We start from the raw sequence: 25,066 nt of genomic DNA, 5'->3' as shown, positions 1-25,066 counted from the left end.
AAAGTAGAAAAGGGAGAATTAGCAAAATAAATGGAAATTTGGAAAAATCTTGGGGTATTCTAGTAAAATAGTGAAAATACAGTTTTGAAGTAAAAGTCAGAATCATTTTTTTATTTACAAAATTAAGTGCTTCCTAGATTATTTTATATGTACCAGCTCCATATACATGTTTTCTAAACAAAAGTTACTTTTCCCATATCCCCGATTTTAATGTTTTTGGGAATACTTAGCTAATGCCTAACGATGGATTATCGTGTATTGGAAGTTGTTGTGTGGAAGACCGGTTGATAAAAAAATACAAAATATTTATAGAAAACAATGGAGAAACGATTAGAAAGATTCAAATTTTTGTTCTATGGATTCGATTAATCTAAAGAAAAGGTGAGGGAAATAGCTTAAACTATGCAAAATTTAGAAACATTAGTTGGCAACATTGAATTTATTGAAAACATGAAGATTGGCAAAAATATGTTAAAATTAAAAAAATATAGAAAAATGAGGGAAGAATTAGAAAAATAACAAGAAATGTGAGTTTACATATCAAACTTACGGTATGATAATATTTGAAGGAACATTCTATTCTCCGGATATTTGAACTTATTTTAGGGAGGTTTCCCTCTAGAGAGTAGAGACCATATATAGGATTGCGCGGTGGCGCCAATATATAGGCACCGTTGCAAGCTAGTAGCTGTGCGTGCCTGCCGCGTAATTATGGAGTCCGATTGTAAAGCTTCTTATGGAAAGACGGCGGTTGTCGGCGTCGTCGGCGCGATCAGGATAACAAGGGAGAAGGTCTCCGGCGGCGTGCTGGGGCAGCCGCCGCCATTGATCAGGGACCAAGACCTGGCTGCAGTAACGCCAGTGGTGGCGCCCAGCTCCGACCTTCACGTGTTCACCTTCGCGGAGCTGAGCGCAGCGACAGAGGGGTTCGCCTTTGGAAACTATATAGGCGCGGGCGAGTTCGGAACTGTGTACAGGGGATTCGTCGAGGACGGCGTCCGGCCGGGGCTCCCGGCGCAGCACTTCGCCGTCAAGCGGTCGCGGGACCTTGACTACCGCATCGAGATACTACTGGTACAATCTGCCGATTGCAAATCATCTTCAAATACTATGTTGGCTCAACTCTAATTGCTCTTGAACTCCCGTCCGATGATCAGAAGGAGGCGATGTTCCTGCGCAAGTGCAGCTGCGGCATCCTTGCCTGGTGAAGATGATCGGCTACTGCTACGAGCGGCGGAACAGGCTCCTTGTGTACGAGTTCATGGCCCATGGCAGCTTGGACAACTACCTCTCCAAATGTACGTATGCAACACCATATATAATTAGTTCTTTCATGTCAACTACTCCGTGGAATTAGTTGCTAGCTAGTCGCTCGGTATTGTCTAACAATTCTTTTTTTAGACTAACAGGGAGCGCTCCCCAGCTTCATTTTCATTGAAAATGAAACATAACAGAGTTTTTGATGACAAGGTAATAAAAAGAATCCACCTCAGGATTGAAGCACCTAATTCAGAGAAAACCTAGCTAAACTGGGGGGGGTCTTAAGCACCTAAGACGATCCAGGGGAAAAGAACGACAGTTTTAACCAGCTAACCCGAACTCAGAGAAAACCACCACCTCTACGAAATATTCAGCTAAAACGCAGCAGCCTCACGCCAGGAAGCCAAGCCTCATCATATCACCACATGAATGCTGCCAGATTCCTCCGGGTGCTTCAGCAGGTAGGTTTCGGAGACACGTCCCTGATGGAGAAAAGTCGTAGATGATTTCCAGGTAGAAATCCAATCAAAGAACGTGCACTTCAGTCCAGCATCAGCGACGGCATCATCTTCAGTTTTCTCACCAGGGCAGCTTTGAAGCTTTCCACCAGATCCCACTCCAGGTTTTTGAAGGGGATCCGCCAATTCCTTAGGTATGACAGGATTAGCCCCCACACCTGTTTCATAGAAAGCCAAGTTTTTCTGTTAAACACCATGTGGTTCCTATTGTTCCAAATGCTCCACATAACAGCAGATGAAATAACATTCAACTGCTCAAATCTCTTATTGCAAAGCCATTTGGATGCAAGGGATAAGTAATCGATAATTTCTACATCAAAAATCTCTTGCACAACAATCCAAAGCAATCTAGATACTAGGCAGCCAAAGAACAGGTGTTTAACAGATTCTAGCTCACTACAAAGCTCACAAACCAAAGGTTTTTGTATACCTCTGTGCCTAAGATTATCTCTGATCATGATCTTGTTTTGAGATAACAGCAAGAGAAAATCTGCACTCTAGGTGGGATTTTTAGATCCCAAACAGAAGACAGGAAAACTGGTTGAATTCCTCTAAAATTAATGACATCATATAGAGATTTAGAGAAATAAAACCCTTTTGATTCATATTTCCAAATATGTTGGTCCTCTTCATCAGAAAAAGTAATAGTCTCTGCAATCTCTACTAACTCAAACAACATTTCCATCATGTTAAAAGTTCTCCTAAAATCTCATTTTAGCTATTGCTCATCCCACAAATCAGCAACAGTTTTCATCTATTGATTAACTACACAATAAATGTCCCAATATTGGGTAGACAAAGGTGCATTTCCAAACTAAGTGTCTTCCCAAAATCTAACAGTTCTACCATTTCCTATTTTTCATTTATATCCAAATTTATCAGCTCTAGATGCCCACATCAAACCCTTCCAGAAAACACAAGGATTTATGTCCTGTTAGCAAAAGATGTTAGGATTTCTGGTGTTATACTTAGCATTCACTATTCTTTTCCATAAACTACCCTCTCCATGGATATATCTCTTAATTCAGGAGCCAACTAGACAAATATTTAAATCTTGGAGATTAGGTATACCAAGCCCACCATACTATTTCTTCATACAAATAGAAGGCCAGTTGAATGTATTTTCTTATTTCCGTCTACATCATTCCACATACAATTAGCTATTTCGGTATTAATAAGATCTAGAGCAAATTTTGGGAATTTAAATACGGAAAGCATATAAATAGGAATACTAGATAAAATAGGCTGAATGAGTATTCTTTTTGCTTCCATGGATAAAAGTTTCCCCCTCCATCCTGCCATTCTACCAAGAAGATTATCAACTAGAGGCTGCAAGTCTTCACTTTTCAACTTACTAAAATGCAGAGGCAGACCTAGATACTTAACAGGGAATTTCCCAGCAACACATTGGAATATATCTAAAAAAGGCGCAAGCTCTACATTCTCCATGTTTATAGCCTTCAAATCACTCTTGTGATAGTTGATTTTCATCCCTGATACTTGTTCAAAGCAAGTAAGGGTTCACTTAAGATTTATAGCATTTCTCTCATCATTTTGTAAGAAAAGTAGGGTGTGTCATCTGCATATTGCAGACTAATCGCCCCATCAGGAACTAAATGTGGGCACAAGCCTATGATCATGCCACACAGGATGCACCTTTAGTTACCATTTTAGAGAAAACATCTACAACAAAATTAAACAACAGGGGAACAAAAGGATCATCATGTCTTAGACATTTACCAGTAAGGAAGAAATCACCCTCAACATCATTTACCTTGACTCCAACAGACCCTCCTTGGATAATTTGCTTAATCATAAAGATTATTTTATCCTCAAAACCTCTAAATTGCAAAATTTCATAAAGGAAATCTATATTTACTCTATCATAGGCTTTTTCATAGGATTTTTTCTAACAATTCGTTAACGGGAAATTTTCAGAACAAACGGAAACATCTGTAGTACACAACAATATCAGAAAATATCGCTGTTTCTGACGAGTGTTAATCCCATTCAAATTTAATTTGGATCTTCTCCAAGTGTTGAAGATAACATTTTTTGGGTACCAATCATAATACCTACGTGCCAAATAAGGAATAAGTGCAAACTCAAAGTCGCTTCATTTTAAAAGTGCAACAAGAAAAGGTTGGTTTAAGACTGACCATGGTGAGCCAGTGTATGGTAACTTTATAGGCATTTTATGCATGCAAAAAATCTGATGTGACTTGGCATGGTCAACAACATCAAGCCTCCTACTAAATGAATTTTTATTTTATTCCCCTGTAATTAATGGGCAATTGTACTAATAATCCATTCATATAGCAAGCTGATTCGAATAAATGAAATCCTAGCGACGGCTTATCTAACGTTAGTTGCACACTTGCATTGTGATACAACATGCAAGATCAATTTCTTGTGTGATGTGCGCACAAGAAGATTAAGCAATACTATGATATACTAAAAAGGATTAAATTAGACTACAATATCAGGTGAAATATTAACGAGTTTCTGTCGTGTGAACCATTCAGGTACTCATTCCATGATGCCGTGGTCAACTAGACTAAGTATTGCGCTAGCTACTGCAAAAGCGTTGGCATCCCTCCATGGAGAAAAGAAGCCCTTGATCTGCGGCGACTTCAAAGCCTCCAACATACTACTCGATTCGGTGATCGATCGACCATCCTAGATCACCTTAATTCCATTACACACTGAAAGATCGAGATGTCACCTAGAGGGGGGGGTTGAATAGGCAATTACAAACTCTTGCGGATTTGTCTTGTAAGAATGCGGAATTAAACTATCATTTAGTTTACAAGCACAAACCCTAAATATGCTAAGCTCAACTAAGTGTAACAATAGAAACTAGAGCTAAGCAAGATAGGCACAAGATATATGTAGCACAAGTGATAGCAAGATATATGTACTTCAAGCACGATGGCTATCACAAAGAAAGAGAGCTCGGGTATAGAAATAACCGAGGCACGCGGAGACGAGGATGTATTCCCGTGTTCCCTTGCTTTGCAACAAGGTACGTCACATTTGGAGGAGTGGAGGTCCCACGAAGGATTCCCCGCGCCACGAAGGCTCACCCTATTCTCCGAACCACACCCACGAAGGATAATGGCCCTTTCCTTATGGTTAGCTTTTCCTCCGCTCCGGAGATGGCAAGCTCCACAACCACTTCACAAGCTCCACGAAGGAGAAGCCCGGGCCCCTTCACAATCTTCCACGAAGAGATCACCGGGACACCAACCAAGCCAACTAGGAGGTCACCCTCCAAGAGTAACAAGCTCACGGTCTCTCACTCGAACAAATCGTGGTGGAGAGCTCAACACTATGCAATGATGCAAAGCAAGAACACTAGAGGTGTTCAAATCCTTCACTCTCAAATTCCACCCAAGCAACAAATGCTAAGATGAGATTGGAGAGGAAGAACAATGGGGAAAGTCAACAAAAGACTCCAAGATCTAGATCCCAAGAGTTCCCCTCACTTAGAGAAGAAATGGATTGGTGGAGGTTGTAGATCTAGATCTCCTCTCTTAGATCCCTCAAGAATGAGCAAGAATCATGGGAGGGAAGGGAGAGGAAGCAAGCTCAAGAGGTTCAACAATGGTGGTCAAAAACGTGCGCAAGAACCCTAGAAAACTGTTGGGGAAGAAGCCCCTTTTATAGCCAAACGAAATATGACCGTTTGGGGCAGATCTGGGAGTTTTTCGTGCAGCCTGGCGGAAAACCCGGTCAGACCGGGCCAGGGACCGGGCCGCCTGGCGGAAAACCCGGTCGACCGGGCCAGGGACCGGGCGCCCCTGAAAGCCCCCTGGAAACCGTCCGGATGGCACCGGTCTGGGAGCCGGTCTGTGCCGGACGACCCGGTGAGACAGCCGGCGCGCCGGGCCAAACATGAAAAACATGATTTACAAAAACCATGATAACTTTTGCGTCCGGACTCCGATTTCGATGATCTTGGGCTTGTTGGAATGAGAACAACAAGACCTACAACTTTATGCATAGAAACATCATTGTCCACCCACGGAGTAAAAACCATAAGATGAATGTTTGACCTATCTATAAAAGAGACACCGGTAAAACCTCCAAGATTGAAAACGCAATAGAAGATGCATATGGATTCCGTTTTAGATGAACTTGGGCTTGTTGTAAAGCTAGCAACAAGCTCAAGAACCTCACACAGAGAAACACCAAGAAGCAATAAGATTTATGGAATGCAAATCATGCAAAGGGTTGAGCTCCCTAAGACGATGTGATCAAGTTACCCAACCGAAAGCCCCTCTTGATAGTGCGGCTATGTATCCTATAACCCGGTCTCCCAACAACCACCTTGAGACCGGTAAAAGGAAATCCTAGCAAGGCCATACCTTTGCCTTGCGCATCCCGCTTGATCTTGATGATATCTCTTCAAGCTCCACTCAAGCCGGAATGCCTCACTTGATCATCGTTACTTCGTGAAGACTCACAAATGCTCCCCCATACACTATGATGGGAAAGCTCCATTGATATACATCTTCACATGTCCATTATCATCAAATGGACGTCAAGCTTCAAGCATATGATCCTCTCGAGATGCTCAATTTCAACTTGCCCAACTCAACCTTGATGACGATCACCACTTGACGTCATCCTCTCATGGGCTATATGAGATCTCACTTTTGATGCATGCCCATGGAAAGATACCTAACCCACATAGACAACACAAGGGAACATATATGATGGGTTAGTTCATAAAGCATAATTGAGACGGCTTACCATACCACATGATTTCTCGTGGCACATTCTTCATGCTTCATGTGTTGACCAAACTTTAATCTATTCTTCACTCTTTGTATTGGTCAACCTAGTATCTTCTCATGCTCTATCATACTATCTTGAGGTGTATATAGAATTCTTCACTTGGAATCAAGCACTCAAGATCTTGATCATTCATTGCTTATCACATAAGCTAGAGCATGGCTAATATTGAGTTCCACATAAGAACTCCATCTTCATTTCTTCTTCTTGATCATATCACATATATATCTTCAAATCGATGATCTTGATGCCAATACACAAGGTATATATTTATCTTCATGGCATCAATACTTGAATCCAACTCATGGAATACAAGTAGAACCTATGGAATATTCCTTCATATAAACTCAATGAAAACATTAGTCCATAGGGGTTGTCATTAATTACCAAAACCACACATAGGGGCAATATACCCTTACAATCTCCCCCATTTTGGTAATTGATGACAAACACAATAAGAGGGTTTATATAATGAATATTAGAAACAAGTACGCAACTTATCCGAGAATAAGTTGTATACAAGAGGTTGTATTTGATATGGTCAAGTAACACAAAGCAACTAGTCCATATCAAAACCGACTCTACTCACACAACTACAACAAATGCAATGGATGTGAGTAGAACCAATATATATAGAGAAAACTCCCCCACAATGTATGCACGTGTGATGAACATGAATTCATTGCATACATTGTCAAGATTAACCTTTGGGATAGTTTCCACTATATATATACAACCATGCAAGACATATAAATATGGAATGCATGAGAGGCAAAACACTTAAGCACAAACCAAGCTTAAGTATAAAACCATTCCCTTAAACCCTCTAAACTTCTCCCCCATTGGCATCGATTGTCAAAATGGGTGAAAAATTTAGAAGGCCAATATAATGTGAGTTCCTCCCCAAAGTGTGCACTTCTCATACTTTGAGTGGAATCAAGTGCACATATCCAATGATGAATACTTGAAGGAAATCAAACTATATTGAGGATCAAAGATTGCATAAAAATAACATGGTGAAGTGAGCTTCAACAAATAAAGCAAGCAATCAAATATCCAATTGGACAAACAAAGATATCATGATAAGAAAGATATAGTGCTCTAAAAATAAGAAAGCTCCCCAAGGTTCGTGCACAATTTATAATGTTTGCATTTGAATACAATATGCACAAACATGGAATCCTCACTCCCTATATATCATTTAGAACACAACTAAGATAAAGAGAGTATGCTTATCAAGAACAACTTGAGTCCAACAATTACGAGATATGAGTGCATGAAGAAAATAAATAAACCAAGCACTCATAAATTTTCTTTACCAACCCACTAAAAACAAAAGGGGTAAAAGATGGCCGGCAAAGATCAAGGATATCAAGGTGATGGATTAACACTCTTATGTATATGAGTTTCTAAAGTGGACAAAGTGATCCATAAAGAAACATGCACACACAAGAGGTTAACAAAATAGATAAAACAAGATATCCAAGATGAAGTCATAAAATATACCAAAGGATGTTTGCTTAAGAAGCATATATAGCCAATGGCTCCAATTTTCACTTATGGTATATATGAATGAACTTCAACCAAGTTAAACCTCAAAAGCATTACAACTAACAATAAGGGAAGTAGAGCTAGTTGGAGTATTTTGAGAAAGGCAACAAGTATCACAAATACGGATTTACTTCACAAATTCATCAATATTGCACACAAGAGCTCTTTGAGGAATTGATATGCAATAAATTGCTAGAGGGCATATTTGTGATAGGTGAATCATAAAATATGATATATATATATATAACCTATCATATGCATCTTCTCAAATTACTCAAATGTTCAATAAGAAGTTTTACTTTAAAAGGGTTTTTCAAGAACCGCAATATTTTCGAAATAAATAGTTTCATGCCAAGATACAACCTACAAGAGGTTGGATGCTATATGAGAGTGCATGAATAAGATACTTGTTACCGAGATAGCAATGGCTTGATGTAGTAGATAAGAGTTCATCGATCATCCTAGCTTGACTCCAACTTTCATATGGTGACAACACCTTCCTTATAGATGAGATAAGCCTCCATTGCATCTCCAATGTACCTAAAACATCATTCAAGTACATCTTGGTCCCCAAACTCATTGGGTCCAATATGGTTAGACTAACCACAATATATAGGACACACTCCATATAAACATGTGCATATTTAGATGAAATTTGAATTTCATGCACATCTTAGCCATTTAGGATTTGATGGAGTATATCCTACATAATGGATCAAAAGAAAGCAAGCATGCTATAAGTATAAACAAATTACATATAAGCATGCACCAAAACTTTTAAAGATCCAAGAAAGATATGCTTTGGACAAAACACCAAAAGAATTAAATAAGGCATAGAGGTGTTTACAAAACAAATTTGTTGTCCAAATTATATCTAAGAAGCAAATCTCAAAAGATTTGTTCAACAAAGTTCAACAAATGAACTAAGAAGAAACCATTGAGCATAAAGGATGAAATAAAGCAAACATGCTCAAAGATTTATCTCATTCAAGCTAATAAAATATGTAAGAAGGAATGAGATAGCAAAACTCCCAAAGGAGCAAGGTTCGAACAAATAAACCAAACCCACTACACTTTTCACAATGGCACAATGTACCGTAAGGAAAAGGTATGTATTCCAAAACAAACACTTGATATGAATCAAGGGGATTTATCAAAAGATTTTTCAAAGGGACAAGGAAGACATATGGGAATTATAAAGATTTCTTGGAATAAAATAAGGAAGTAAGAAACAATCCAAGGTGAAGATGATCCAAAAATTTAACCACATACAAGGTTATCAATTGTCAAAGACAATGAGTATATTGGAAATAATTTCCGGTGGAGTATTGACAATGATAGTAAGGATCAACTTCACAATAAAAGGCATAGGATAAGTATATAGAATTATGCACTATGCACGGATGAAGATTCTTGATAACTTCAACTAGTCACACAATCACGCACGGCAATGATTAGAATAACTTGAAGCAAACGGTGTCCCAAATAAGATATAGAGATATGTATTTGAGGAAAAACCGCACCAAGAATTTCATATTCAAACAAGAGCCCACAAGATGAGTAATAAAATATTTTTATTAGGAATGGAGCTTGTTTGAGCAAACATGCCACCTAGGAGCAAGATAATTAAGAGCATCAACTCTAAGTGGCATAACCTCATATGTTCACATTTTCTAGGCTTGTGATATGTACAAAACATATTACTCCCCCATAATGTGATAAAACATTTCTTCTAAATAAGAGGCAACTAAAATTCAACTAGAGATGATTAATGGATATTTAAAATTTGAATTTCTCATGAGTATGGCACACCACATAGTGACTAGATAATCTTGCAATATCAATACTAAGTGGTGGTACCCATGTACACACATTTTAAAGGAAGAGAGATGAACAAAGCATATCACTCCCCCAAAATGGGATGTTCCATTAATCACTTCAAAGAGAGCCAAATAAGATATCATCAAGATGCATTAGGCTCAAAACAATACACAAGTATATGATGAGTCAAACAAACATACTTGAATACACAAGATCGGCAAGTAAGACACAACACATACATACACATATTTGGTACAAAACCAAACATGCAAAGGGGCAAGTAACTTACCATAAACATGAAGAGTTGAAGTATAAGTTACCGCAAAGAGGAACATTGGATATAAGATATAGATGATAATCCATACGACTTGGCTTGGTAAAAATATAATATATGAAGATCCCTTAATTCTTCATGAATTAGCCAAGTCTCCAATGACCTCCACACGCACCTATTGATCACGTTTGAGCTTGTTGGTCCCCAACCAAGTTGGGTCCTAAGAGGTTAGTCACAATAGGCTTGGCAACCCAAATGGTCCTTTTCTTGAGAGCACTTTGAGTTCCAACAAACTTGGCAAACACATTGCCATCCTTATCCTTCCCTAGAGAATAATCATCATCAACAATTATAGGGTTAGATAAGGTACTACCTAAACATGAAGAAGCAAAGTGCCCCTTCTCACGGCATAAGTAGCAAGTGTTCCCCTTTCTCTTCTTTATTGATTTCTTCTCTTGGGGAACAATGTCTTGATTCTTCTTGGGAAGTGGCCTATCTTCAACTTGAGGTCGAGCATGAGCTTGACCTTGACCTTGTGGCCGTTTCCCTTGTTGTTTCTCACTCAAGTGCTTCTTTTTCTTCAATGGGCATGATCTAACATGATGCCCTTCAACCTTGCACTTGAAGCAAACCAACTTGGCCGAATCATTGACTTTGTCTTGGCCCTTCTTCTTGTTGTTCTTGCTCTTGGACTTGTTCTTGTTATTGGAGTTGAATCCAAGTCCACTCTTGTCATTGGGGGATTGTTGCACACTTAGCATCTTGTCAAGTGTGGATTTCCCTTCATGACGATTTTCCAAGTCTTTCTTCAAAGAAAGGACTTGGGCCTCGAGCTCTTTTATTTCCTCTACATGGTTAGTAGAAATACAAGTACTAGAGGAAGTAGAAGCTTCATTGTTAGAGCAACGAGGCAAAGCAATTAATCCAACACAAGGTGTGTCACTAGTTTGACTAGATGGATTACAAGGACTAGCACATGGCAATATAGCATTTGTAGTAGAGATTGTGCTAATGTCCATATGAGTCTCACAAGATGTTACCTTAGTGATACTTGCCTCATGAGCTAACTTTAGCTCATCGTAGGAAGTTAGAAGATCCTCAAGAGAGTGTGAGAGCGTTTTATTGCTTTCTTCCAATTCCCTACAATTGCTAGTTAGCCAATCAAGTTGAGCCCTTAGCTCAACATTCTTCTCTAATGTAGATGCTTCACAAGAATTAGAGTTAGTAGCACAAGCATCATCAATAGATTTTTCATTTTCAAGCTCATAGGATTCAATTTTTTGTGTGAGCATAAAATTAGTATGCTTCTCATCTTTTAGCTCTTGCTTGAGGAGATTGAATCTCATTTCCCCATTTTCAACATGGGACTCCAACTCCACTATGGTTTCCCTATATTTACTCAAGGTATCCATAGAGTGTTCGAGATTAGCACGAGCTTCTTTATTACCATGAAGAGAAGAATATACCATTGCCATATTATGCACCAAGATATTATATTCTTCATCATTATCATCATCATCACTCTCATCATTAGAGGAAGTGTTAGGAGTCAAAGTAGGAGATACCTTTGATCCATTTGCCATAAGGCACATGTGCATACCGGAGGATGAAGATAAAGAAATTCTTGAATCCTCATTTGAAAACATGTCTTGATCCATAGAGTGTTCGGTTTCCTCTACATTGTTAGTCAACAAAGAACTAGAGGAAATAGAAGCATTTTGATTATGGGAGCAAGACAAGGCAAGCATATCATCATGAGATTTATGTAAGCAATTTACACATGATATGCAAGGACTATCAACACAAGCATGTAGATTAATTTCAATGCTAGATGTGTTTAAGTCCAAAGAGGAAGCATTGCAATGGGAAAGAGATGAAGAATCATCACTATTGAGCACAATATCAATATTGCACTTTTCCTCACCACTCACCATATCATTACCTCGTGTCTTGCTACACGTTGGTGAAGTGGAAGAAGATGAGAACTCATCACGGCCGGAGGTGGAAGCAACTTGGAGCTCTTCATGATGTGAAGAAGAAGAGAGCTCCTCGGAGTCACCACCGACCAAATGAGAAGTGGATCCACCAAACATTTCCTTAAGCTTGATCCACATCTCATGAGTCGCTTTATATATATCAAGAACCTACGAAAATCGGGTCTCAAGGAGAATAAAAGCTCATTAGATACTTGAGCTTCAAGATGTAAGTTTTTCTCATCCTCTAAAGATAGATTTTGAGAATCCATCGGAGGAGAAAAACCGACATCTAGAAATTGCTCTATATGTGGACACAAGGTCCGAAGCTTACAAAGCAAGCAATTCCTCCATAAAAGATAATTTGTGCCATTAAAGACAATTGTGTCATTGTGCACTATACTAGCCGACATCTTTACTCTCAAGGCGGTGAAGCCTTAAACAAGGAGAGACCTTGCTCTGATACCAATTGAAAGATCGAGATGTCGCCTAGAGGGGGGGTGAATAGGCAATTACAAACTCTTGCGGATTTGTCTTGTAAGAATGCGGAATTAAACTATCATTTAGTTTACAAGCACAAACCCTAAATATGCTAAGCTCAACTAAGTGTAACAATAGAAACTAGAGCTAAGCAAGATAGGCACAAGATATATGTAGCACAAGTGATAGCAAGATATATGTACTTCAAGCACGATGGCTATCACAAAGAAAGAGAGCTCGGGTATAGAAATAACCGAGGCACGCGGAGACGAGGATGTATTCCCGTGTTCCCTTGCTTTGCAACAAGGTACGTCACGTTTGGAGGAGTGGAGGTCCCACGAAGGATTCCCCGCGCCACGAAGGCTCACCCTATTCTCCGAACCACACCCACGAAGGATAATGGCCCTTTCCTTATGGTTAGCTTTTCCTCCGCTCCGGAGATGGCAAGCTCCACAACCACTTCACAAGCTCCACGAAGGAGAAGCCCGGGCCCCTTCACAATCTTCCACGAAGAGATCACCGGGACACCAACCAAGCCAACTAGGAGGTCACCCTCCAAGAGTAACAAGCTCACGGTCTCTCACTCGAACAAATCGTGGTGGAGAGCTCAACACTATGCAATGATGCAAAGCAAGAACACTAGAGGTGTTCAAATCCTTCACTCTCAAATTCCACCCAAGCAACAAATGCTAAGATGAGATTGGAGAGGAAGAACAATGGGGAAAGTCAACAAAAGACTCCAAGATCTAGATCCCAAGAGTTCCCCTCACTTAGAGAAGAAATGGATTGGTGGAGGTTGTAGATCTAGATCTCCTCTCTTAGATCCCTCAAGAATGAGCAAGAATCATGGGAGGGAAGGGAGAGGAAGCAAGCTCAAGAGGTTCAACAATGGTGGTCAAAAACGTGCGCAAGAACCCTAGAAAACTGTTGGGGAAGAAGCCCCTTTTATAGCCAAACGAAATATGACCGTTTGGGGCAGATCTGGGAGTTTTTCGTGCAGCCTGGCGGAAAACCCGGTCAGACCGGGCCAGGGACCGGGCCGCCTGGCGGAAAACCCGGTCGACCGGGCCAGGGACCGGGCGCCCCTGAAAGCCCCCTGGAAACCGTCCGGATGGCACCGGTCTGGGAGCCGGTCTGTGCCGGACGACCCGGTGAGACAGCCGGCGCGCCGGGCCAAACATGAAAAACATGATTTACAAAAACCATGATAACTTTTGCGTACGGATTCCGATTTCGATGATCTTGGGCTTGTTGGAATGAGAACAACAAGACCTACAACTTTATGCATAGAAACATCATTGTCCACCCACGGAGTAAAAACCATAAGATGAATGTTTGACCTATCTATAAAAGAGACACCGGTAAAACCTCCAAGATTGAAAACGCAATAGAAGATGCATATGGATTCCGTTTTAGATGAACTTGGGCTTGTTGTAAAGCTAGCAACAAGCTCAAGAACCTCACACAGAGAAACACCAAGAAGCAATAAGATTTATGGAATGCAAATCATGCAAAGGGTTGAGCTCCCTAAGACGATGTGATCAAGTTACCCAACCGAAAGCCCCTCTTGATAGTGCGGCTATGTATCCTATAACCCGGTCTCCCAACAACCACCTTGAGACCGGTAAAAGGAAATCCTAGCAAGGCCATACCTTTGCCTTGCGCATCCCGCTTGATCTTGATGATATCTCTTCAAGCTCCACTCAAGCCGGAATGCCTCACTTGATCATCGTTACTTCGTGAAGACTCACAAATGCTCCCCCATACACTATGATGGGAAAGCTCCATTGATATACATCTTCACATGTCCATTATCATCAAATGGACGTCAAGCTTCAAGCATATGATCCTCTCGAGATGCTCAACTTGAACTTGCCCAACTCAACCTTGATGACGATCACCACTTGACGTCATCCTCTCATGGGCTATATGAGATCTCACTTTTGATGCATGCCCATGGAAAGATACCTAACCCACATAGACAACACAAGGGAACATATATGATGGGTTAGTTCATAAAGCATAATTGAGACGGCTTACCATACCACATGACTTCTCGTGGCACATTCTTCATGCTTCATGTGTTGACCAAACTTGAATCTATTCTTCACTCTTTGTATTGGTCAACCTAGTATCTTCTCATGCTCTATCATACTATCTTGAGGTGTATATAGAATTCTTCACTTGGAATCAAGCACTCAAGATCTTGATCATTCATTGCTTATCACATAAGCTAGAGCATGGCTAATATTGAGTTCCACATAAGAACTCCATCTTCATTTCTTCTTCTTGATCATATCACATATATATCTTCAAATCGATGATCTTGATGCCAATACACAAGGTATATATTTATCTTCATGGCATCAATACTTGAATCCAACTCATGGAATACAAGTAGAACCTATGGAATATTCCTTCATATAAACTCAATGAAAACATTAGTCCATAGGGGTTGTCATTAATTACCAAAACCACACATAGGGGCAATATACCCTTACACACACCATCAATTGTTTCCTGCCAAGAAGAAACTATGTCAACCAATATCACTTGACCCTACTTGCTAATGGCTGCCTCCATGGTTTCCTCCTATCCAGGATAACAATGCAAAGCTCTTAGACCTGAAGCTTGTCAGAGATGAATAAAGAGACAACTACTATTGCGATCTTGGGAGTTTGCCCATTTTTGGGGTTCAGAGATGCACGACACCAGAGAAATTTATGTTCCCCCCTCTCACAACGAAGCTCACAACGAAGATCGACGTGTACAACTTTAGGATGGTGTTGGCACAGATCATGGACCCGGCGCTAAAGGGCATCTACCCGGTGGAAGCGGCACAGAAGGTGGCCTTGCTCACGTGTAACTGCCTCCAAATCAAACCCATGGAAATGCCAGACATGTCGAGCATCGTCCAGGAGCTCAAGTTACTTACCAATGTCGGTGTCGCGGAGGACATCTGTTAGGGTCGTGCGAACGCGAGGCCGTAATCTTAGGCTTGGTTTTAAACTTCATGTAACATCTATCAATGACATTGCTTGAATATATCATGGGCACTATTTTATTTTATTTGTATATCCTTTTCAAACCATCATTATTTGGGTGTCTATGTGTTAAAGAATGTTCTTACCGTATTTGAAATACTTCAGTCCATAATTTGTCGAAACGTTTTTCTATGGTGTTCTTTCAGATCAGATGAGATCGTCAAAATTACTATCAATTACATTCTTAAGTGATACCCTTATTTCATATAAATAAAAATTTGTATTAAAGGTTAGACTTATGGACCTTTTCTTTTGTGCCTTTCATGCATCTTCTGTGTCCTTAAATTCTTGCGAAATTCTTCTGAGGCATCACAATAGTTTTCTAAAAATTTATGTATTTTGGTTTCTTGTAGAGTTCGGGAAGTGGTGACATTTTACCTATGGTACATATGTTGGCACAATAAAAATAAATAGGAATGATAAATATTAAGGGGCAAGAGATAAACAAGAAATTTGAAGTTTAAATTCATGGCTAAGAATGTAGAAATGGTGGAAAATAACTTCAACTATAAACACGTGTAGGAAACAAGAATCAAAATTCTACAATACAAAAAGACTGAGGAATAGAAATAAATATGGGGTTGAGGGGTAATTGTCAAGATATTTGGAAGATCATGTGAAATGTTCAAGGGACTTGTGGGGATTTCAAAATTCAAAGAAATACAAATAAACTAACCTATTGAGATCTTCCAAATTTCTATGATTTCTAAACATTTCTGAATGTTACGTATCTTTCATCGTACAAACTTAACCGGAATTTATACTTTTTTTGTAAATTTATTTTTTTGAACTTTTGAAAAAGATAGTTTTTTTTGCTGATTGCACATCATCAAAACCAAGTTCGACACACAAAGTGAAAAAATGTCGATGGTATTAGAGACTTGAGAACCAAAATAATGTGATGTTTGAGAGCTTGGAGATCAAATTTAGACTTTGACACCCCCGCAAAAAAAAGGTGGACTTTGACAAATGATTTTCTTGAAACACTTGATCTTAGTTTCCTCGAGTGCTCGGCGGGTGCAATTATATATGCTGAGGACCTTTGCATGTTAGCTGTGTGCGTGCCGCGCCGGCTATGGGGTATGGTCCCAGGGAGTCGTCGTCGTCGTCGTGGAGGTCGCTCCTGGATAGCTGCCTCGGTGCGACCAGGGCGGCAGGAGATGAGATCCGGGCGAGCCTCGAACCGGGGCAGCAGGCGCCGTTCGTCACCGACAAGGACCGCTTGTCGTCGCCGGTGGCGACCGGCTCTGACCTGCACGCGTTCACCTACGCGGAGCTGAGAGCGGCGACCGGCGGCTTCCCTTCCCGCAACATAATCGGGGAGGGCGGGTTCGGCGCTGTATACAGGGGCTCCCTGGAGGACGGCGTCAGGCCGGGGCTCGTGGCGCAGGCTGTCGCCGTCAAGCGGGGGTTGGCCAACGACTACGTCGAGGAACTGCTGGTATGCACTTCCCAGTCCTCAATTTCATTTCCAATTTCCGGCCGGTGAGCTGATCATCAACCTCCTCCGCAATGATCAGAAGGAGGCGATGTTCGTGGCGCAGCTGCAGCACCGGCATCCGAGCCTGGTGAAGATGATCGGTTACTGCTACCACGGGAACCAGAGGCTCCTCGTGTACGAGTTCATGGGCCATGGCAGCTTGGACAACTACCTCTCCAAACGTACGTACGCACGAAAGCTCCAGATTAACGTGTTGAATATGTCGGTCTGTCCCCATATGTACAAAAATAATAATTCTGCGGTAGGAGACGAGCTTTTGAAGTTATGCACATTCAAAATGTAGTACTCTCTCCTCTTCCTTTTAATTGACTTACTGTATATATATAAGGTTGCACTAAATCCAAGTTAATTATAATGAAACGAATGGAGTATCAGCAGCTCAGTTTCAGCACCCTCCGTGACGTTACATAATTTATATTTTTTGCTGATGATAATTTTCTTGATGTGTTCCAGCTATTCGTTCAGTGCTGCCGTGGTCAACCAGACTAAGCATCGTGTTAGCTACCGCGAAAGGGCTTGCGTCCGTCCACGGAGAAGAAAAGCCATTGGTCTGCAGCCAATTCAATGCCTCCAATATCCTACTTGACTCGGTGAACATTCTGCATGTTTCTGTTTTTTTCTTTTAAGCAAGGCTTTTTTAACAGCATAATAAACTTGTCATTTTCATTGATTAAAAAAGAAGTTTAAAGATGTCTTACAAACAAAATCTTGCCGATAACGGCTAAGACTGAAATAAAACAAAATTTGACTCTCCTGGCATTATATTACTCAACGTTTTGCCATGTCGAGGCACCACAATGACGCATCTTTTTCAATTTTTGGCACAAACATGGTTGATGTAGAAAATTAATTTCTAAAAACACAGGCATTCAAAATCTCCCAAGAAACTAACATATCAAAAAAAAAAAAATCCATAGCTTTCCATGACTGACCACTCTTTTTAACTATGCAATTGAGAGTAGACTTGTAGTGTCAATTCTGACCCAACCAACTGATAGTTTGTCCTCCTTCTCCAGAATAACGATGTCAAGATCTCGCTCTCAGACCTAAGGCTCAATACGAGATCCCTCGATGGCACAGAAGACACCACTCGCGTGGGAAGAAGCATGCGTGGCTGTGCGCCCGAGTACATCATGTTGGGCCACCTCACCGTGAAGAGCGTTGTATACAGTTTCGGGGTGGTGATGCTGGAGATTCTGATAACCGGCAAAACGTCTTTTGACTTGACCAGACCCGCCAAGAAACGGCACTCGGTGGATTACGCGAGGCCATGTCTCAAGGATCCCCGCAGGCTGGCACGAATCATGGACAGGGCACTGAAAGGCGTTTACCCGGTGGCAGCGACACAGAAGGTGGCCTTGCTAGCGTACAAGTGCCTCCGTGCCAATCCCAAGAGAAGACCAGACATGTCGGCTGTCCTTGAAGCACTCGATCATGTTACAGCCATCGCTGATGTGGAGGAGACGCCCATGATATTATGACAACCTCGCGTCCGTGACCTTGAGCTTCTTTGTTGATTTCATGTACAAATTGCTAATCAATCTTTCTACGACGCCTTGTTGATATTATTTTTATTGTTTTTCTATTTGAACTTTTTTTTTGCAAGCTATATAGTACTAGCATTGTTTTTTCCATTAAATTTTAGAACCGTCTAAATATTGTCTTTTGTTCGTTAAAAGTGGTCTAACTGTCTATCACGTGTGCAACATTTTGGGTAATAAAAATAAATACTCTCTTCATCCTAAAATGTAATTTGCATATTGCTTTTGGTTATCAACAACTTACAACTTTAACAATGTTCTATACTTATAATATATCCATAAAATAATATAAAGATATACTCCGTAAAATGAAAGAACTCTCACTACGGGAAAATAAGTCTTTGCCGTGCAACTATTTGCACGGCAAAGGGCTCTATATGCACGGCAAAGACTTTGCCGTGCGACTCCGCACGGCAAAGGTCGCACGGCAATGCCATCGACGGTAAAGGCTTCTTTGCCGTGTGACTCGCTAATGTTGCACGGCAAAGGCTTTGCCGTGCGACGCCGCACGGCAAAGGTCGCTTCTTTGCCGTGTGCCAAACATGTTTTATCTAAAAAATGTCCACTGGTCTGGGAATCGAACCTAGGACGCAGAGTAGGGAAAGCATGCGACCTTGCCACTGGCTTAAGTGTTTGTTTGTTGATAACTATACCACGCCACACCTTTTGAGATGGGAAGAAATTCAGTTTTTACATCTTTGCCGTGCGCTTACACTAGGCAAAGCCTTCTTTGCCGTGTGTTTTTTAAAAACACTAGGCAAAGGCTACTTTGCCGTGCGCCAACGTTGCACGGCAATGCCTAACGCCTTTGCCGTGCACCGAATCTTTGCCGTGCGGTGTGTTGGGCCATTGCCGTGCACCTTTCTTTGCCGTGCGGTCTCTTCCGTCGTTGCCGTGAATCGTATCTTTGCCGTGCGCTCGTGTCTATCTTTTCCGTGGCCAAGATCTTTGCCGTGCGTTTTTACCTGTGCACACGGCAAAGAAATCTTTGCCGTGCGGGAACACACGGCAAAGAAAGCCTACACGGCGACGCCTATTTTTCCCGTAGTGTCTGTGAGGTAAATGAAACTATATCATTTGTACTTTTGTGGTCAAAGTCGAGCATATTCCCAATCCATGTTGTTTGGTAGTATATTTTAGTGGTCAAAGTCCAGAATCAATGATTGTGAAAAAAAATCGTAGTACTAAGAACTAGACATGGAAGAAAAAAATAACACTTCGGTACACCCCTTGAAGAAATGGTCAAAGGTGTATTTTTGTATATTCGCTATGATGGGTTTGGCCGAGTTGGCTAGTTACCTACTCGATCAATCATGTGTATCTCAAGGTGGAGTATCATAACATGGATGCTTGTGGATCAGCAAATCTAAAGTTCAGAAGGAGGCTATAAACCTGTGAAATCTCAACGTCAACTACACTGTATATTCTAGAATACATAAAAAAATGACAAAATCTATACAATTTGTCATATTTTATCATTTTTGTGTAGCTTAGAATACAAAGTAGTCTGTATTGAGAATTTATACATTTGTAGTATACATCAGTGGCTATCTCTAGAATTTTATTTTTTAAACTTTGAAATACGAATTCCGGGTGTTAGAAATAAAGGGCTACATTAGCTCGGTATTTATTTTAAGTTTCCGTTGATTATTCGTGCCTTCGCGACTTGTGTTCTTTCAGTATCCCCTCTAATCATGGTTAATTTGACTGTTTACCCCTTCTTTGTGGCTATCTTCCTAAATCTCGGTCTTCCCTTTAAGTTTGGGGAACTTCATCCTAGAGGGCGGTGACCCCCAACATCAAATTACTCGGCACCCGCTATCCTGCGCTCACGAGTAAGAAAGAGGAGGAAGAATTAAGTGAGCACAACATATAAATCTGACACAGTATAATTTTATCTAGTAGAACATTTTCTTCTAGAATTTTCATTTTTGGGGGATGATTTTGTTTTTTCTCAGGCACATAATACTCTTCTTTTTTAGCAATGGCAACATATACTAATACTCATAAACTGACAAACAGAATTCGGCTATCGCTTAGGCGCAGTAGTCTGGATTAGCTAAATGGCCCAATGCAGGGTAACAAACGCGTCGGAATGCCCAAAGGCCCACTGGAACGCAAATAACGCCGCCCTATTATTGTTACCTAGAAGGCGAGATTCAAGTGGTCGCCTCCAACCCCAATTTCGGATTTCAAAAGCGGCAAGAACTCCACACGATTTCCGCGAATCACTCTGTAAGTTCCCGCTTCTTCCTCCACGGATTTTCATTTCGCTCTCCATCTGCATCTTCCTCCATCGATTTTCCTGCATAAATCTTTACACTGGGACTCCCTAAACCCGTATGCAGGTCATCTGCTCGACGAAATGCACCCTACAACCACCCACCGCTCGGAGCCCCGCTCCCGACGCCGAGGTGCCGCCACGGTCGACCGCCTCAGCGCCCTCCCGGACGCGCTACTGCACCACATCATGTCGTCCCTCAAGGCGTGGGAGGTGGTGCGCACCTGCGTGCTCGCGCGCCGGTGGCGCCACCTGTGGGCATCCGCGCCATGCGTCGACCTCCGCGTGCGCTACTCCGGCCGTGACGACGATCCGCCCGAGGAGTTCCGCGACTTCGTCCACCATCTCTTCCTCCTCCGCGACGTGTCGGCGGCGGTGGACACGCTCCTCCTCCGGTCGAGCGACGAGGATGCGGGATACGACGAGAAAGATTCCGACATGTGGATCAGGACTGCTATCAACCGCAGAGCGCGGGTTGTTCATCTTGCTGGGCATCGCAAGGACATCGCGCTGCTGGACCGTGTGCCCTTCGTCTCTGGCCACCTCAAGGTCCTGAAGTTATCGCATGCCAGGCTCGACGGGAGGATCCTCCAGCAGCTTTCTTCTTGCTGCACATCTTTGGAAGAACTGGATCTCAAGGACTGCCTGTTCACGAGCCATGAGATTGTGTCTGCCTCCTTGAAGACTTTAATCATGGTCAAATGCACCTTCAATTTGGACTTCTCCGTCACCGCTCCAAACCTCGTACTGCTGCGCCTTGTCACTCCTTCCGTCCGCGTTCCGTCATTTAAGAACTTTGGGTCACTGGTCACAGGCACTATCATACTTGATGACTCTTTCTTGAGTGATGATTTTGAGCAGATCAGTGATAAAGATGATTGCGATGAAACTACTGATGACGATGGCGATGACTCTGATAATGACATGAGTGATGATGATTTTGGGAACAGCAGTTGTGATGATGTTGAAGAAAGCACTGATGGGGAAGATGGCTATGATAAGTCTAAGAATTATAAGGTCGGATATGAACACAGTTTCCCTAAAAAGGCATACCGGCATGGTGGTTCCAAGGACAATTATGGTTATGGCAGTGATATCGATAGTGATGACAACACGTATGAATACAGTGAGATTGCAAATGATGCGAAGTATGGCTACAAAGGTATAGGCCAGATTCCAAGAAAAGGCAATAATTATGGTGAAAACGGTGGTGGCAGTGATAGTAAGATTCTAGGTGGTTGTCATATTCTTGAAAGCCTTTCAACTGCTACAAGTTTGGAATTCTTATCAGATGCTGGAGAGGTAAAACTATCACCATATTTTGCTCATCTCTCTCTCCCTCTCTCTCTCTCAGGTACTTGTTCCTCGGCATTTGACGAAGCGATAACAATCTAGAGGGAAAACAATTAGTGGGGATGTATCCCAAAGCAGTGTTATGTTCCCTCCAACAGTACACACATGTCCAACGAGCACATATATTAGCTTCTGCTCCAGTGTCAACACCTGGTTACAGAAGTTCAAATAAATAAAAGTACTAGTTTGTTAAATCATCAAAATGTTGTAGGTGAATTGATTAGATATGAAAGGGTGTAGCTTTGGGGGAGCATTATTCACGATTTATGTTCTCTAAGGATTGTTTGTCTTTTTTTGTTGTCGTAAATTGTGTATCTTTTCAGCTGGTCCTTTTGTACAGTGTTGGGTTCCTTATTTCTGCACCCAGGTGCATATGCACCCTTTATTTGAAATGCATATTAAACATATTTCTAAATGTCAAAAAAATAAAAATAAAAATGCTTCATGTATACCTTGACATGTTACATGTTAATAAAGTTGTTTCAGTAAAAACCGATATGTTTTGTGCCCTGTACTAAAAAGACAAATTTTTGGTGTTAAAATAGTCTATTTCTCGAGGCATTATTTGTCTTTTTTACACAGGGTACAAAAATTATTGGTTTCACGAGAAATTTTACGTGTGCACATAGAACATGTCCCTCTACATGCTAAATTTTTTTCCTAAATTTTTTTACTTTTTAAAATATGTTTTATATATACCAGGTGCATATGCACCCATGATCAGTTTTGGTTTTTCGAAAAAAGATTAACTATATTTGGTCAAGAGTGTATAGGGGTAATGTCCCTTCAATAGATACTTGCTTCAGAAGATAGATGGGTCATACTGTACCAATAAGTGCTAAACCTATAATAATACATCACTATATCTTGTTTTCCATTTTGTTTTTTGCGATGGTTATGTTTGTTTTATTCTATCTATTGAATAAAACGCTGATATGCAGTTTGTACAGTCTAAATTTGTTCGAGTTACTACCATTTTTTGCTAAATGCTCCTTTGTCTGCAATATGAAGGTTGTTCTGAGTAGAGAGTTGGAAAGGTGCCCAACTTTTAGCAACCTGAAGACCCTGTCCCTTGGTGAATGGTGCATGGCTGCTGATTTCGATGCATTAATTTTCTTGCTGCAGCATTCACCTAATATAGAGAGGCTTTTCCTCCAACTTAAACTGGTATGTGTACATACATGGTGTATGCTACTTGATTCTTGATATTATTTTCTTAGTTTTTAGTATCTGAGTAGATGCCTAATAACAATTTTGTGATCTGCAAAAGAACTTCAACACTAGGAAGGTATTGAAAACCGGTATAAAACCATTGGGAAGATCGTTTACTTGCAAACACCTTCGAATGGTGAAGATCAAATGCTCAAAGGATGATGCTAGAGTCCATACGTTGGCACATCTGTTCAGGGCAAATGGTGTACCCCTTGAGAAGATTTATGTCCGCCGGAGTGGGAATGCTTGTGAGTCATGCCTTCTCTTCATATACCATTTTGTATTTACTTGCAATATCAGTATTAGATTACTGGTTTAATGTTCCTATATGACTTACTGAGATGTAAGATGCACATTGCCTTGTTCATGAAAAGCTAAATAATATGTTTAATGAGCTTGATATATGTTGTCGCTATTTTGTTGAATGAGAAGTGTATTCTGTTTTTAAGTACATGGTCCTAATCTACACACTCACCCACTTCCTGATATTTCTACTAGATCTCCGTGGCCAGAAGTTTATGAGGGATCTCGCCAAGCAAGAACTCATTGACTATGGGTCAGACAACTGGATGTAACATTCCTTATGCAGTTAGCAAGTTAGCAAGGCCTAGTAACAAACCATGATCTCCACGAAGCAAGACGGTGCTTTCAAAGCTTCGACGAATCTTTTGAAGCCCTTATTTAGTAACATGGATGATTGTACTGTGTGTGGCTATCAAATTGTTTTTATGTTCTTCCAAGAATCTTAGTGGGATGAGTTGAGACTATTAGCTAGCAGTACGTGTGGTATGTAGTAACTTTGCTTTCGTCCTGGAAGATACATGGATACTCCTCGCTTGAATGTTTTCAGGGTCATGCAGCTGGGAGCCTGAGATGCGATGTGTTATGTTCCTGTCCTTTATGCATAGAACCCTGTTGCTCCCAAGTTGGCCAGCCTGCCTTTCGGTGAGTTATAATTACTTTTTGTGTCTTGCAGATTTAGCTGCGTTGTTTTGGAAGGAAATGACCGTCATTCTGATTCTGACGACAATGCGTCTGTCAGTTCTTTAGTTGGATAAACACAAAGTATAGCATAGCCGCACACCCTTGCTTGGCAACAAACTAATGAATATACATGAATGAAATATCACATGTTACATTACCCCGAAAATAATGACAAAATTTATTAAACAACATTTGATAATACAACTATAGGGTCCATTTGCTAGTTTTTTATTTTTATTTTGGGAGACCTCTGTATGTACTTTTTTTTTGCGGGTAGACCTCTGTATGTACTTACAACATGTATTTTCTCAACTATCTGGACGACCGAATTAATTTCGATCGGGATCCATGTACCATTTGGATGCTTCCTAGTAGATAGTCAGAATAGGTCATTCATCTCGGATATTGATTTAACATTCGATTAGTCCAAATTTCAATCATTTAACGTCATAAAGTAGTCGTTCTGTGCAATT

At 41.0% G+C, this 25,066-nt stretch overlaps 3 protein-coding genes across 3 annotated transcripts; all 3 read left to right on the top strand.

Moving 5' to 3' along the window:
- Positions 1 to 711: 711 nt before the first annotated feature.
- LOC139835436 (serine/threonine-protein kinase RIPK-like) lies at positions 712 to 15,643 on the top strand. The gene is made up of 4 exons (XM_071825291.1): positions 712 to 1,074; positions 1,211 to 1,302; positions 1,410 to 1,470; positions 15,377 to 15,643. Exons 1-4 carry the CDS (start codon positions 712 to 714, stop codon positions 15,641 to 15,643), a joined length of 783 nt encoding a protein of 260 aa, XP_071681392.1.
- A 1,153-nt stretch (positions 15,644 to 16,796) lies between these two features.
- Positions 16,797 to 18,866, top strand: LOC127331705 (serine/threonine-protein kinase RIPK). Its single transcript, XM_051357885.2, has 4 exons — positions 16,797 to 17,162; positions 17,242 to 17,383; positions 17,676 to 17,812; positions 18,239 to 18,866. The coding sequence occupies exons 1-4, from the start codon at positions 16,797 to 16,799 to the stop codon at positions 18,701 to 18,703; spliced, it is 1,110 nt and encodes a 369-aa protein (XP_051213845.1). The 3' UTR covers positions 18,704 to 18,866.
- A 1,945-nt stretch (positions 18,867 to 20,811) lies between these two features.
- LOC127331703 (uncharacterized) lies at positions 20,812 to 24,450 on the top strand. Its single transcript, XM_051357883.2, has 5 exons — positions 20,812 to 20,998; positions 21,112 to 22,346; positions 23,409 to 23,564; positions 23,668 to 23,857; positions 24,108 to 24,450. The coding sequence occupies exons 1-5, from the start codon at positions 20,827 to 20,829 to the stop codon at positions 24,182 to 24,184; spliced, it is 1,830 nt and encodes a 609-aa protein (XP_051213843.1). The 5' UTR covers positions 20,812 to 20,826; the 3' UTR covers positions 24,185 to 24,450.
- The last annotated feature ends 616 nt before the right edge of the window (positions 24,451 to 25,066 follow it).

Source organism: Lolium perenne, chromosome 2 (assembly GCF_019359855.2).
Source record: "Lolium perenne isolate Kyuss_39 chromosome 2, Kyuss_2.0, whole genome shotgun sequence".
NCBI lineage: Eukaryota > Viridiplantae > Streptophyta > Magnoliopsida > Poales > Poaceae > Lolium > Lolium perenne.
The sequence above is the reverse complement of the archived record's forward strand: the minus strand, read 5'-3'. Positions and strand labels throughout refer to the sequence as shown.